The following is a 15,737-nucleotide window of genomic DNA, read 5'->3' as shown; positions in this document are numbered from 1 at the left end:
CAAAGGTGTGTGCTACCGCTCAATTACAATGAAATTGGTGTTACTGTCAGCATGCAACCTTGACTGGTCAAATATTAGCTAAATAAACGAGTACGTATATTATCACCATGCAATTGTATGCCTCTGTCAATCATGCGTCTTGCTGTTTTCCTTGCAGAATAGAAGCTGTCATCACATCATGAAACTTCCAGCGGTGTCATTTGGGAGTGGTTACGCTTTGACTTTCAAGCAGGGATGTACTGTACATACAATGCGTGGAAATGTATTAGTCTGTAGTTATTTCCAATATATGTATATTTGTTTGAGTACGTTATCTTTTCAGTTCTGAGTGTAACCTGTCTAATGCCCAAAGTTAGCTCCAGCTCATTAGTTTAGTGAAATGTCTTGAACAGGCGCCGCCTTTTCTTTTATTCCTAACCATAGTGCAACAAAAACACCCTATTATTCAATATACTTTTCATTGAGCCTTGACGGCAAGTTGATTTCCTATGTACACATCTCTCTGTCTTTCCCTCACGATGTCCCTCATATAAGTGTCCCACCTCCGCCCTACCTTTTACACAGTACATGGCCAACTACAGGTACAGTAAAAATGCATTTTCTCCTATATATTGTGACCTGTATTAATAAGGATTGAATATAGCATTTATTTTTCATTCTTAAAAGCAATCCTGTCCGCACATTGTATGAAGAGCTGTTTTCAAAACCAAAAAAAAGGAACATTTCAAGAAAATCAATTTTGGAATGTAATTCACTATGTAGAGTATAAACTTTATGATTCTTTATTGAGCATGTTCAGACTGAGTGAGGTGATTCTTTTAAATTGATCAAATGTTTGGTAAATTTGCATGTCTGAGTATAAATATTTTTCTACAGATCTAAGTGTTTCTAAAGAGCGCTTCATATACAGTGTTTCATCTTATTTGGACAATATCAATATCTCGAGAATGACTTTATTAATACATTTATAATTGTGTATTGTATACTGAATTGTAAATGTGTACATTTGTTAGGTAAATGACTTAAGGGATTTGTGCATTGTTTGGACTGACAAATGCATCTTAGAATGTATACTTAAATCCACGCTTGATGTTGAACCTTTTTTTTATCGCTAATTCTAATTTTGCCGAATTCTAGTTTGTAGAAGAAAGGATATCTACTAGGTTCCAGAATCAATATTAGAATTCTTTTGGTCCAATCATTATTTTATACAAGCAAACCCTATAAAGCTTCACAACATTCAGATATAGTATGTTTAACCTTAGTAACCCCAAAAATGCATACGATGTTTTAAAAGTTTGATGTTTACATGTCTGACTATTTCCATGTTGTATTTCTCAGCCATGGAAATACATCTCCTCATGTGTTTGACTGCGGCTATGCTATTACCAGGTATTACCAGTAAACACGTATCAACACGTGTGACTGTAACTAACACATTAACGTTTGTGTGCCTCTCCAGTATGTTATGGGTGTTCAACAGGAAAGGAGTTTATCACAACATTTCTTCCTAACGATCAGAAGTCTAACTTCTGGCAGGTAATCTTTTCTGGAAATGACCATAAACTCCAACTGGTCTTGACAGCAATGGACTCCGCTGCTAATGTCCACATTCAGGTCAGAAATACTGCGGAGTAAATTTTTGTTGGTAGTGTATTCCCCTTTAAGCTTTCTTTGTTGACCTGCAGGTGGCTTCTGTGGACTTCTCCTTGAAGCTGACCCTGTCATCAGGTGAAAGCCGCTGGGTTTATTTGCCACTTGGAGCAGAACTGCAGAAGAAACTCATTACCCAAAAGTCAGCAGTTCGAATTTCATCCAGTGCTGAAATCTCGGTGGTTTCTTTCAACCGGCGCAGCAAGTCAAGAGATGGAACGGTGGTTTCTCCAACAGCAGCGCTCGGAACAGAGTACCTAGTGTTCACGCCGCGAGGAGGCTCACATTTCATGGACAAGCTCTTGGCCATTGTTAATGGTGACCGCCCAAACCCCGTCACCATCTTACCGAGCGCTGACGTGCTGCTACGAGGTGGGGGGCGTTGGCAAAGTGGGAAACCAGTGACCTTTACCCTTGAACCTTTTGCGTCCTATCTCGTACGGAGTCACAGGACTTGGACAGGCCTCGTTCGGTCCAAATTTCCCGTGGCTGTCATAGCGGGTCACCAGTGTCTGTCAATGGGTTTGGGATGTGAACATGTGTATGAACAGCTTCCCCCTGTGGCCAGTCTGGGTAAATACTACATGATGCCCAGGACAGGAAGCCACCAAGCCACAAACTGGGCCGTGATAGTTGCTGCTGAAGACAACACAGAGCTCACATTGCAGAGAGGTCATCAGTCAGCATCCAAAGAGTTGAGTTAAATATTACCAAATCTCTTAAATACTTCGAAATGTTCTATACGAGTCAAGTTTGCAAATTAGACATATTGTAACCACGCTAGTCATAGGGGATAGGGACCACGTGAAGAGCAAAAATCTGGGAGTATTTGACATTCCCCGCAAGCGTTTGTAGTGGTCTATTGATGCCACAAGATGGTGGTACATGACTACTTTTGTCTAAATAAAGCTCCTCTACTTCGTTTAAATTGCTTCAATGGTATCAAAATACCACCAGATAGAGCCAAAACAATTTTGGCCTCAGAATATAGGTGAATTCTCAGCAACTAATGGACATAAGGTGGTTTGATAGAGCTTGCTCAATCTCTTCAAAAAGGATAATTGCAATTGCAGAAAAAAAAATACAAGATAAAAGCAAAATTCAAAAATGATTGTCACTTTTCCAGGCTATTGACTTGTGTTTGAACTAAGCCATTGCTTAAGATTTAGCATGATGAAGTGATCATTGTTCTAGTAATTTGTAGATCAGGTTGATATATGTACTTTCTCAGAATAGACATTTTTTGTGTATGTTTTAAAAAAATGTATTTAAATGTACCAACAGGACGCTGAAGACAGCTGGACTCATCACCTACCAGAAACTGATCAACAAACATCCTCTAGTTGTCAAAAGCAACAAGAAAGTCATGGTGCTCCTTCTTAGCGACAATAAGCCACATGACCCTTTTCTGATGTCGCTGACCCCCACCTGCAAGTTTTCCACTAGCTGGGCCGTGGAGACCGTGAATGAGGTCCACAGCACTGTGGCCATTTTGTCAGAGCGAGAGGGCTCATCAAGTGTGAAAGTGTGTTTCAAAGGACGCTGCCAGTCACCTCAGTGGAATAGCTTCAAGTCAGATCAACAGTGGGTGTGGTCTAATGTGGCAGTGGGGTCACAGAAGAGTCATGTGACAGTGGAAGGTGACACACGTATGGCTGTTTACGTCTATGGTGGCAAAGATCGGCAAGGGTATGGAACGGCTGGAGTTTGCTCCGCAGGTGCACAGAACTCACACACACACACAGACAGATTAAGATGCAAAGTCTAACACAAAATCCAGATTTGCCGCTCTAGAGAATGTAGTTGTATCTATACGTCAACGTCTGACTTTTGTGTGTGTTGCAGGAACCCCTCCTCCGCCACCACCTAAGGATCCCTGTGAAAATGTCAAATGTAGAGAAATGGAGAACTGTGTGGATGGAAGATGTGTGCCTGCATCCAAAGCAACCTGTCATGCCCTTGGTGACCCGTATTATTTGACATTTGATGGCAGACGTTATGACTTCCAGGTACGCTTAGGATACTACCATCCTATACATTAAGTATAAAATTTCTGGCTTAACAAAGCTGGGGAATTAAAACCACAATACGTATTGATAATTATGATGGTTTTAGTTTTAGCGTGGCTGATATTTCTTCCAGGGTTCCTGCACGTATATTATGGCAACAGTTGCAGAGAAGGTGTCGGGCCTTACGCCTTTCACTGTGACCACCAAGAATGACCACCGAGGTAATCGGCGGGTTTCCTTTGTGAGGACCGTCAGTGTCTCTGTTTACCAGCAAACCATTATTATCGGCAAACACAGAAACCGAGTTCAGGTAAATACATAACTGAAGAGATGTTCATTTACAGTATTAATAATGTTCATTTAAAGTTTAAAAAAAAAAAAAAAGGCAATTGTGATTTATTGTTCATTATTTACACAGGTAAATGGTGAATTGCAGTACTTACCGGTCACGCTATTAGACGGGCGGATCACTGTAAAGCGTAGCGGGATCTACGCTCTCCTCAGAACTGACTTTGGTCTGACTGTGAAATATGACTGGAACATGAGGCTTTACATCACAGTGCCATCGTCATACTATAAACACCTCGGAGGCCTCTGTGGGAACTATAATGGAGACAAAACAGATGATTTGCCCGAGCCAAACGGTAACCAGTAGCAACTCTGCACTCGGGACATGTGTGCGTGTGGGTGGATAGTTGCTGTAGTAATTAATTTATTGCCATCCTCATCAAATTGGATGATCCATGCAAGTCATTACAGTAAAAACAAAAATACTGAACTTCACCCAATGAGAGATTTAACATTTATTTAACCAATTTGGTCTCATTGACATCGAAGCTTTCCATTCCAAGCTCCTGACCAAGAATGGCAGCAATGCAATTTAGAATCAAGCGCACGCAAATTTACACAAATGATATTAAAAAACAAAAGAGATTAATTTGACTACCATAAAGACACTTTTTTTTCCAGTCATAAGAACTGCAATACTTCCTGAAAAGATGCAACATGTGGTTTCCCAAAATGTTTGGATCTTAGTTCCATTCTATTCATGTTAACCACATGAGTATCTTATTTTATTGTGGATTCAAACAACAAAACATTAAATGTGTTATTATGATGCAACAGAGAATCAAGATCTCTTCTTGTAAACTGCTCACTAAAAATCTTTCAATCAAAAAAAGCAGTTTGTAATTTGAATTTTGCAGGGTCTCGCCTATCAGCTGTGCTGAAGATGATCCAGCAGTGGAAAATAAAAGATCCCGATCCCTTCTGTAATGATAATTGTGGTGGGCGGTGCCCCACATGTTCACCAGACAAGCAGGCCTACTTTGGTCAGCCCAAACAATGTGGCATACTAACACAGGCAGATGGACCCTTTTCATCTTGCCACAAAGTGGTCAACCCCTCTCTTTACCTAGACAACTGTATCTATGATGTCTGCGTCAATAAGGGTAAGCAAAAAAATGGTATCTTCCTCTAATTTTTGTCCAAGTATTAGAATAATTTATGTAATGGGGAAAAAAAATATGCTGATTTGATTGTGTGGCCTTCCAGGTGCGAGACAGATTCTCTGTGATAACCTGAAGAATTATAATGATGCCTGTCTGTCAGAGGGCGTGAAGGTCAATCCCGAGTGGAGAATGGTCACGAAATGTCGTAAGTCAGAATGCCGCGTTTAAGGTCATAGGGGTGCATAGAACATTAATGTGGAGAAAGAAATTCACTTCCACTTTTAAGAAATGAATGACCTCAGCTAAAAGATCCATGCATTGATTTGACCTTTGACAGCCATGTCATTCAGACCAAATCGGATTCGGATATTTTTTCAACACCGTTCTTCATGATCTGCATTCTTCTCTTGCCAGCTCTTTCCTGTCCAGCAGGCAGCCACTATGAGGCATGTGGCTCAGCGTGTCCTCCTTCCTGTGGGACCACAGACAATGAAAAGCAATGTACTGAGCCCTGTGAGGAAGGATGCCAGTGTGATGCAGGACTCGTGCTTAATGGAGACAGGTAAATGAAAATGCCGTTCCAGGTTAACTTGGAACATTGACTTCAACCCCTTTTTTTTTTCTAACTCTCGAGCTGGGTCTTGAAACAAGTATAGAAAATTAAAACACAAGGAGAGACAGTCGCGATCATCAATAAAACAATATACTTAAAACCAATACAATTTCTTTACATTTGATTTTACTATTTAGAATGTTTTATGATGTTGTCATACTTCACAGTACTGTACATGCTACTTATTAAACAGGAAACAAACAGGCCAGAAGAGATTAATGGCATTTCACTTATCAACAATGGGGAATACGTATCGATTGTATTTATTTTAGTTTATATAAATTGAATGATGATCGTGGTGATGAAACTAATTAAACTTGTAAGTCGAGGGAGCACTGTGTATCAGACATGGAATTATCAAATTATCACCTTTCTAAAAATATGACCCAAGTCATTTTTTCAGTTTTTTTCAGAAACCCCCCAAAACCATTTCTTTTGCTTTATTAATCATTTCATTTCAAAGGTAGTTTTGAAAGATCTGTAAATGAAGAATCTACGTAGACGTAGCATCCTGATGAGATGTTTAAAGCAAAAAAAAAAAAAAGAAGTTTGTCAAAAAAATGACAATTATTGCAATGCTTTTTCTGTGTCTTCTTCAGCTGTGTTCCTCAATCGAGCTGCGGCTGCCAGCATCAGGGCAAATATTACCCATCAGACAGCACTTTCTGGGCCGACAACACTTGTACTACCAGATGCCAGTGCCACAGTGGCAATGTCAAGGTATTATTTTGTAGTAAATACAAATAGTTAGACTCTCTGACAAAACAATATTGAGACATGATGCTATTTATGTGATTATTGTTATTGTTCATGTTTCCTTCTGTTGCTTCTCTGCTGAAGTGCACATCAGTTACCTGCAAGAAGAACGAGCACTGTTCCTTGAAAGGGGGCGTAAGAGATTGCTTCCCAGTATCCTATGCCACATGCCAGGCTGTTGGAGACCCCCACTACACAACCTTTGACAATCGGAGATTTGATTTCCAGGGCACTTGCATCTATGTTCTATCGCAACACGATGAGGCTTCAAAACAGGGCCTGCTACCGTTCCAGGTTCTTGTCCAAAACGAGAACAGAGGACGGAATAAGAGAGTGTCATTTGTCAAGTCTGTTTCTCTTACTGTGCTTGGCTCCACGATCAGCATGAGTCGTGACAATCAAGGGAAAATACTGGTGAGCCTGATTGTCACTTCTCCACAACACTGAAAGAGTATAATGCCATGGCATGAATTATTATTATTATTGTTTTTGTAATGCATCAGTATCAAGCCTGAATATTTCATTATAGACATTATATGATGATCCAGTTTGATTTGATACTCTTCCTTCTGCAGGTTAACAGCCGCTCCATCAATTTACCTTACATCACAGAGGATGGCAAGCTTTCCATCTTCCGGAAAGGGTACTTTGGCATTGTGAAAACAAACTTTGGCTTGACTCTCAAGTTCAACTGGAACAGCCACGTTAGCGTGACGCTTCCCAGTTCATATGCTTCTGCTACAACCGGTAGGAACTGTAAATGAGTGTCACTCGTCATTAGTACTTTCCAGCGACAGTGTATAATGGAGGATTTGTGATTTAAACGTCTGTTCTCTGTCAGGATTATGTGGAAATTACAATGGGAAACCTGGTGATGACTTGCTGCAACCTGATGGCACACAGGCCAAACATATTAATGCATTTGGCCATAGCTGGAAGGTGTGTATAAGTAGGTCATGAACGTTAAGTCCAAAATTTGACATTACTGTATCACAAGTGATGCAAAACAATGGATAAAGCATAAGTAAATAACATGGCACTATTCATTTATTTATGTGTTCAGGTCGGAGGAAACTCTGGCTGCACTAGTGACTGCCCTGACAATAAATGCCCAAAGTGTGAGCCTGCACAGATACTACGTTACCAGCAGGGGCGCTACTGTGGCATAATTGCAGACAAATCTGGACCTTTCAGGTAAGAGCTTTTATTATTTATAAATAAAAGAGCTCTATTCTTAAAGCATCTCATGCCAGCACACTCCCAACAAAAAATATTGTTTCATTTAAATCTAACATGGAAAGCAATTATTTTATTTTGTTTGTAAGATGAATATTATTAAAGTATGTAGAATTCAGATGAAACTTGGTTGACGACACATTTAGTAGATTATTTCATGTTGAAATAAAAGATGACATGTGGCAAAGCCCAGCTGCCTCCCACTTATTTATATACAATTGGCATGTTTCTGTTCCTCTCTCCATACAGCGAATGTCACAGCAAACTTGAGCACTCTGGCTTCCTCGAAGATTGTGTGTTTGATTTGTGCATGTACCAAGGCCATGCCTCCGCCCTGTGCAACAGCCTTTCAGCTTTCAGCACCTCTTGCCAAGAGGCAGGAGCTACAGTGGAGACTTGGAGAACACAGGAGTTTTGTCGTAAGAACTGCACTCACACAAAGAAACACTCACTGCTGACAGAATAAATACACTTAATATTCTTATGATAATAATATTCTCCATTCAATAACACCACTCATTCCGCTCGATCATTTTTGTGTATGTTTCTCTGCCAGCTCCATTATGTGGTCCAAATAGTCACTATGAAGTGTGTGCCCCAACTTGCCAGCTTACTTGCAATGGTCTCACAACTCCTGAAGGCTGCGATGAGAGCGCCCCCTGCACTGAGGGTTGTGTGTGTGACGATGGATTTATGTTGAGCCATGACAAATGTGTTCCTCTAGCGGAGTGTGGCTGTCAATATGAAGGACAGTATTATCAACGTGGGCAGGTAACTGCCGCATCAGTTTAATTTTGCTACAACATCCATGTATTGTCGCTGACGTTTACCCAATTGTCCTCCTCTCTTAGGTTTTCTATCTTGGAGAATCATGTAACACTCAGTGTGTCTGTGGAGACAATGGACAAGTACAATGTAATCCTGAGTTCCACTGTTTGCATAATGAAAAGTGTGTGGTGACAGACGGCGTGGCCTCTTGTTCTCCCAAAAGTATCGCTTCCTGTTCTATTTTTGGCGTTAGATCAGTTCTCTCTTTTGATGGGAAGGTAAAGAAGTGTTATTATTATAAAGCGTAAATTGCTAATTTTCTTTACAATGATGACCTTTATTTTTTTTAGGCATATTCTCTGTTGGGAAATTGCTTGTTCAAGTTCTCAGAGGTAGATGTGGGCGAAAACATGGCGTCTTATTCGGTGTTGGTTCAGCAACAAACCAACAAAGATGGCTACGTCTCTCGCAGTGTTGAGCTCCAGGTGTACGATGTGGAGATCACCATGGAGACTGGGGTTGTTTGGGAGATTAAAGTATGGCTTCACAAAACATTGCTAATTCAAATTAGCTTAGTCACATGAAGTGGCAAGATAACGTTTGATATGCCCTGTGTGTTTGTGCACGTCAGGTTGATGGCATCGCTGTCTCCCTGCCTGCATCACTGACAGATGGAAAGGTGCAAGCGTATCAGAATGGCATCAACATCATCATAGAAACTGACTTTGATCTAAAGTTGACCTACGACACCGTAGCAGGCATCATGTTACAAATCCCATCCACCTATCAAGGCTTACCATCCGGCCTCTGTGGCAACTACAATGACAAATCATCAGATGATCTGGCGTCGGAGGAAGGAAAGCCGGCGAACGTTTCCGCTTCCGTCGTAGAAAAGGATGATGTGACCTGTGAGACAGGTTGTGCAAGTTCTTCCTGCCCTGACCCAAATGGACAAACGACCCCAGAAGCTGAAAAGGCTTGTGACATCATCAGAGATCAACACGGGCCATTTTCAGGATGCCATGCCACAGTGTCTCCAATGCCTAACTTTGACTCTTGCGTCAGGTTTGGAAATCTGCTAACAACTTAACGTCTAATATGCCAGTAAGGTGATGAACCCAAGTTGGTACCATGGTTACTGAATATTCAAATCCTCTTTTTATTTCAAGGGAGATGTCCTCAAAAGAAAAAGACCAGGAGGTTCTGTGTCGACACATTCAGAATTATGTCCGCGCCTGCCAACTAGCCGGCACAAAGATTAGCAAATGGAGGAGTGACACCTTCTGTCGTGAGTCTGATGTAAACTGTTGAAGCTTGCTGGTATTATAATGTGGAATTCAGGTGTTAAGTATTTCTTAACCCTCAAGACCGGTTTGATTTTTTATTTGGTGTCGATTACAACAATAATACCTTCAGAAGATTGCGATTTACTTCAATCTGGGTTTTTTTTTCTACCAGGAGTAATAGATTTTGAGTTTTTATAAGTAATTTCCTTAACATCACATTTCATGCAAATCATTCCAACATTTTTCTAAATTAAACCAGCAATGTTACAATGTTATCCTTCATATTAAGGTCATTTGGTGTTTGTTTTTTCTCACTGTAGCTCTGAAGTGTCTAGCAGGTAGTCACTATGAGCTGTGCTCCTCCTCCTGCTCGTCCACCTGTGCCTCTCTGGAGAGATCCGACCCCTGTCCAGTGTGCCAAGAGGGCTGCCAGTGTGACGACGGACTCATGTCAGATGGAAATCGTTGTGTGCCTGTGGAGAAATGTGGCTGCGTAGTGGACGGACACTATTATAAGGTCATTTTTGTCTAACAAGTCTTATCCTTTTCTCGTAAACGTATTCAGGTCTGGATGAAAGAAAGGTTATGAGAAAGCTCAAAGACTGAAGAGAAGATTCCAACCACCTAAAACGGAAGAAGCAGACTTTGTGTCTCCTAAATGAGCCTTTTGTCAAATCTGAAGCTAGAAATACGAGGCAGAATTTGGTGGCGTATTAGACAACCTGAGAATTTTTTTTTTTTTTTCCAAACACAATGTCAACAATGTCCTGACATTGATCCAAAACTGTCATTTACAGGCCACATCTACTAACAACAACTCTGTCGTTGAGACCAAGTATGGTTGAAGAAATGTAAAAATAGAATTATTGTGTGTAATATATTTTCCCTTATTCCCTAAATTTCTTTTTATAGTCTGATACCCCGGTATTAAAGGAGGACTGTTCTGAGCACTGTGTCTGCCAGTCTGGTCAGTTCACCTGTAAGCCCACAAGTTGCCAGGAGGGGGAAGAGTGCACCACGAAAGATGGGACGATGGGCTGCTTCCCCACAGGTTAGTGATGAAGTCAGTCAGCTAACATATTCAGTTGTGAACCCATGGAAACAAGGTGCACAATGTCACTAGCGTAACTGATTAGTAACCAATCCAAATTCTGTAGGCCCTGACTGGGTTAACGTTTGCTTATTTGCAGACCCCTGTGCTGAGGTTGTGTGCCGAGCAAAAGAGCATTGTGAAGTATCAGAAGGTCAAGGAGTGTGCGTGCCTGACACCAATGTTCTATGTTGGGCTTTTGGCGACCCACACTACACAACATTTGATGGCTGGAGTTACTCTTTCCAAGGAACTTGCACATATGTTCTTGTCAACACCACAGGTCTGTAATTAAATTAAATGGTAGGGGTTTTTTTGTTTGTTTTTTACTTCTACAGCTCACCTGTTAAAATGAAACTTACTTCAACCTCACCAGGTGTTGACCCCTCCCTGCCGGAGGTAACTGTGACAACCAAAAATGAGCTCCGTGGGAACTCTGAAGGCTCCTTTGTGCGTTCGGCCACTGTGGAGTTGTTGGGCTATACTATCTTCATTCCAAGAGATGAAAGAGGCTTTGTATTGGTAAGTCTGGAGGTAAAATTTAGAGAAAATCACTGTAAAGTATTATGTTTCTTTTCAGCGCCATGTACAAGGTTCTCAGTTTTTGAAAGAGAACATCTGCTGAGAACCCTCTAGGTGACAAGGAATGACTGGATGATTGTAAAACCATCCAAGATTTAATTACCTGTTGTCCTTCTGCTATGCTGTGATTCAAATGTCAAAGTCTGGTGGCTGGTCTTTCTTCTCTGTCTGAATGTTTCGTAATTGGCTGGCTATGTAATTATTGGGCATAGCACCCTGACCGGCACAGCAGAATTTGTATTTAGATCATGACGATTATATCGACTTCACATATGGTACCTGGTCAGGTTAGTTACTCCTTTCACTTATTTTTAATTTTCATCTTTTAGGTTGACGGTATTAAGACTGGTCTCCCAGTCTTCTTAGATGAAGGCAGCATTTCTATAACAGAGTCAGGAATAAGAGGCATCCTCCAAAGTGATATTGGCGTCACTGTCACATTTGACTGGTCTACGCTGGTGATGGTTTCCCTAAGCAGCAGCTATTATGGTCATGTGGCTGGGCTTTGTGGCAACTACAATGGCAATAAGGACGATGAGATGACAACTCCTGGAGGCCGCACTGCAGTCAATGTGACAGACTGGGCGGGAACGTGGAGCGTGCATGATGGCGACCCATTCTGTTACCATTACTGCGATGGAGTGTGTCCTCAATGCTCTGAAGAGGACCGCGTAAGGTAACATACAGCAGATTGCAGCATGTTCTTGGCAAAAAATCTACATATATTTGACAAAATATATTAATGTATGGCTGTAAATGTAGTTTTTTTTTTTTTTTTTTTAAATCGACTGTTTTTAAAAACAAACCCTTTATGTCCATTTATTCCTACTTCAGATACACCGGTCCTGAATTCTGTGGGATCCTTGGCAATAAAAAGGGTCCATTTTCCCGTTGCCATGATAGCGTGCCAGTCGGGGAGGCTGTGTCGGACTGCTTGTACGATGTCTGTGTCAATGCAGGACGACATGAAGTACTGTGTGAGTCCTTGAGCAATTACCTTGCTGAGTGCCAGGAAGCTGGAGCTCCTGTGTTGCCATGGAGACAACAGGCCAACTGCAGTGAGTTTTTCACATGTACTCAATTTGAAGAGGCCGGCTTGTGAAGAGCAAAAATTGATGTCCAATTATTATTGCACTGAATTTATTTTTATTTTTTTAACCCCACAAAAATCTTTAATAACTGCAGATCAAGCACCAATAAGCCTCTTCCCCAAGAAAGCTATTCCAATTTTTCTCTCTGTGCCCACAGCTATTGAATGTCCAGCAAACAGTCATTATGAGGTGTGTGGCCCAGCATGTCCAGCCAGCTGTGGTGCTCAGCCAGAAGTGTGTCGTCAGGCCTGCGTTGAGGGCTGCTTCTGTGACCAGGGATATGTTCTCAGCCGAAATGGGTTATTGCAAACATTGTCCCATTTTTTACATTACCATGTGATAACGTGACCTCATTTAAAACATCTGCCCTAATTTTAATGGTTATTTCTTATAGTAGCACAATTATCTAAATCAGGGGTTTTCATTACCATTATAACCAAGAAGAAACTCAGGGACCACTGCTTTGGCGGAATATTATTTTATTTTGCACTGAAGAAGGATAGACCTATCCAGGCTATTTATTTGCATCTGTATGTCTATTTTGGCAATCTCAACTACATTTGACATCATTTGAATGAGTAAATGATTCAGAAAATTTGCTGGAAAACAAATCAAGTCTAAATAATAACTCAATTTTATGTTTACAATAATTTTCCATTTCCAATTTCACAGACCACTTACAATATTGCCACGGACCACTAGACGGCCGCGGACCACCGGTTGACAATCCCTGATTTAAATCAATCTTCAGTGATGTGTGAATCAGATTAATAGCCAATTAGGAAGCCAATTGAAGTTCATTCTATTGTCGGATTCAAATAGAAGAGCAACTGGTTTATCAGTCAGTAGCATATGAATAAATCCCTGTGATATCCATTTGGATGTTTTCCAGGTGTGTTGAAAAGGAGAAAGGTTGTGGCTGTAACCTTAACGGCTACTATTACCTGCCGGGTGAGGTGTTCTGGACAGACTCGCAGTGCAAAGAACAATGTGTGTGTGATGCTGCGACGCAAACAGTACAATGCAAGCCAAAGGGGTGTCGATCCGGAGAACAGTGCCAAATTGTGGATGGAGTCCAGGACTGTTATCCGATCAGCTTCAAGACTTGCTCTGCACGGGGGGATCCTCACTTCTACACCTTTGATGGATTCAAATTTGACTTTCAGGGCAACTGTGTGTACCGGTTGGCCACTGTGTGTAAAAATGCTGAAGGTCTTCAACACTTTGAGGTACTGTACATTAATCATGGTTGTTTTGTTGTTGTTGTTCTGTTTTTCTGTACTCTCCATTATATTTTGTCACTATTGTGGGTCTATGTGTTTGGTAAAATGTAGGTAAACCTGGAAAATAACAATCGTGGAAACAAAAGAGTTTCCTATGCCAAGGTGGTGATTGTAAAAGTGTTTGGAAACGCATACAAATTCTCAGCGGACTATCCATATAAAGTGCTGGTAAGAAACGTACACACATAAACAAACACACACACTTGCACGCATTTTAAATTATGCATGGATTTTCCGCTGCAGGTGGACGAGCTGAAATACGCTCTGCCCTTCTCATCCAATCAAACACTGGTTCAGGTTTATCGTAGGTACAGACTGGCTGTCCTCGAAACCACCTTTCTAAAGGTAAGGGAAACCTTCTGGAGTACTCAATACTCAAAAATAAAGTTTGCTTCCTGAAATGTCTTTGCAATTGATGAGATGTGAGAATAAAACATTTCTTCTCTTTACTGCATGGTAGGTCTCTTTTGACTTTGCAAGTACAGTCAGAGTGGAGCTGGCCACTAGTTATTACGGTACCATGTGCGGTCTCTGTGGAAACTTCAACGATAATCCCGCTGATGACTTGACGCTGCCCAATGGGACGCCAGCTACTACTGCAAATGAGTTTGGAATAAAGCAATGGGTCGCCAATAGTCCAGGTTGCTCTAAAGAATGTAAGCTATCCATCAATATGTGTACTCTATGTTGTGCTTATTCATCAAGTCAGCATCGTAGTACGTTAGGGTTGACGCTGCTGAAATAATGTGAAACAATGTCAAACTCAATTGACGCTAATGTGCTTCTGCTGTCAGGTAAGGACTGTGCCCAGCCTCTCAACCCTGACACAAAACCACCAAGCTACACATCAGTTTGCGACATCATCACAGCAGAGGATGGGCCCCTGGCTGACTGCATAGGCCGAATGGATTCCAAGCAGTTCCGTGACGACTGTATCTATGACATGATGCTGATGGATGGCAAACAGGAAGCTGCCTGTGACATTATTAGTAACTATGTAGAAGAGTGTCAGGTGAAGGGAGGCTGTGTGAAGTCGTGGAGGACCAGGCGACTCTGCTGTAAGTGCAATAACTCTTCATCACTAGTGGAAATGTAACTACAGTTGTGTAAAAGAAAAAAAAAAAAAGTTTCTGAAGAGTTTTTGCCTTTATTGTGTGTGTCAGGGATGCAGTGTCCAGCCAACAGTATGTACAGCGTCACAGCTCCTGGCTGTCCACTCAGCTGCACCTCTCTATCAGCACCTGTTGAATGTAAAGCTCCACCCAGTGAGGGCTGCATGTGCATCCCTGGTTATGTTTTGAGCCAGGTAGGGGACTTTGGTGATTATTATTGATAATATACAAACATTCATCGCTTGTCTTTTTCTACAAGGGTCGCTGCGTTGCACTAGTTGAGTGCGGGTGCCGTTTCCAAGGTTACTACATTGAGTCAGGTGAGACCTTCTACCCGGACTGCCATCAGCTGTGTGCATGCCAAGGAGGGGTGGTGTCCTGTAAGAGGACGCACTGCAGCAAACCTCAGACATGTGGAGTTCTCAACGGGTCACTGGGCTGCTATGATATAAAGGAGTTATCCATACGCCATCATGGGAAGAAATGATACTTTTTATTCAACTCTAGACTACTACTTTAAAAGTAAATAAGACTAGATTAAATAATAAAAGTACTCATCTGTGTTACCTTCACCTTTAAGGTGATCAAGTAATAATTTGTTTGATCAATTACATTTGAAGTCCCATGTAAAAATTGAAACAACCCGTACTCTGAAAGCTAGTCTGTTTCACATATCCATCCAGATCTTCTCATCACTATTAAATAAATTTCTGCAGCATTTGACTGGGTTAGTGTCTGTTTGTTTTGTTCTGAATAACTGTCCTGAAGTGACACCTTTACATCGATTAGTGCAGTGGTTCTCAAATA

The 15,737-nt window shown here is 41.3% G+C and overlaps 1 protein-coding gene across 1 annotated transcript; it reads left to right on the top strand.

Moving 5' to 3' along the window:
* The first annotated feature begins 405 nt into the window (after positions 1-405).
* On the top strand, positions 406-15,653 carry LOC133160407 (IgGFc-binding protein-like). The gene is made up of 36 exons (XM_061288022.1): positions 406-581; positions 1,342-1,392; positions 1,463-1,617; positions 1,689-2,347; positions 2,938-3,371; positions 3,499-3,662; positions 3,796-3,972; positions 4,081-4,306; positions 4,868-5,113; positions 5,217-5,318; positions 5,528-5,675; positions 6,326-6,446; positions 6,567-6,896; positions 7,058-7,229; positions 7,324-7,421; positions 7,546-7,676; positions 7,968-8,137; positions 8,275-8,489; positions 8,570-8,764; positions 8,837-9,022; positions 9,118-9,551; positions 9,656-9,774; positions 10,093-10,289; positions 10,685-10,823; positions 10,963-11,145; positions 11,239-11,384; positions 11,774-12,120; positions 12,279-12,502; positions 12,693-12,834; positions 13,428-13,764; positions 13,870-13,986; positions 14,062-14,163; positions 14,279-14,474; positions 14,613-14,876; positions 14,982-15,124; positions 15,190-15,653. The coding sequence occupies exons 2-36, from the start codon at positions 1,344-1,346 to the stop codon at positions 15,415-15,417; spliced, it is 7,296 nt and encodes a 2,431-aa protein (XP_061144006.1). The 5' UTR covers positions 406-581; positions 1,342-1,343; the 3' UTR covers positions 15,418-15,653.
* Positions 15,654-15,737: the final 84 nt, after the last annotated feature.

The sequence above is a fragment of the Syngnathus typhle genome, linkage group LG10, assembly GCF_033458585.1.
Source record: "Syngnathus typhle isolate RoL2023-S1 ecotype Sweden linkage group LG10, RoL_Styp_1.0, whole genome shotgun sequence".
NCBI classification, from domain to species: Eukaryota; Metazoa; Chordata; class Actinopteri; order Syngnathiformes; family Syngnathidae; genus Syngnathus; species Syngnathus typhle.
Note: the sequence above shows the minus strand (reverse complement) of the source record. Positions and strands in the feature narration are given on the sequence as shown.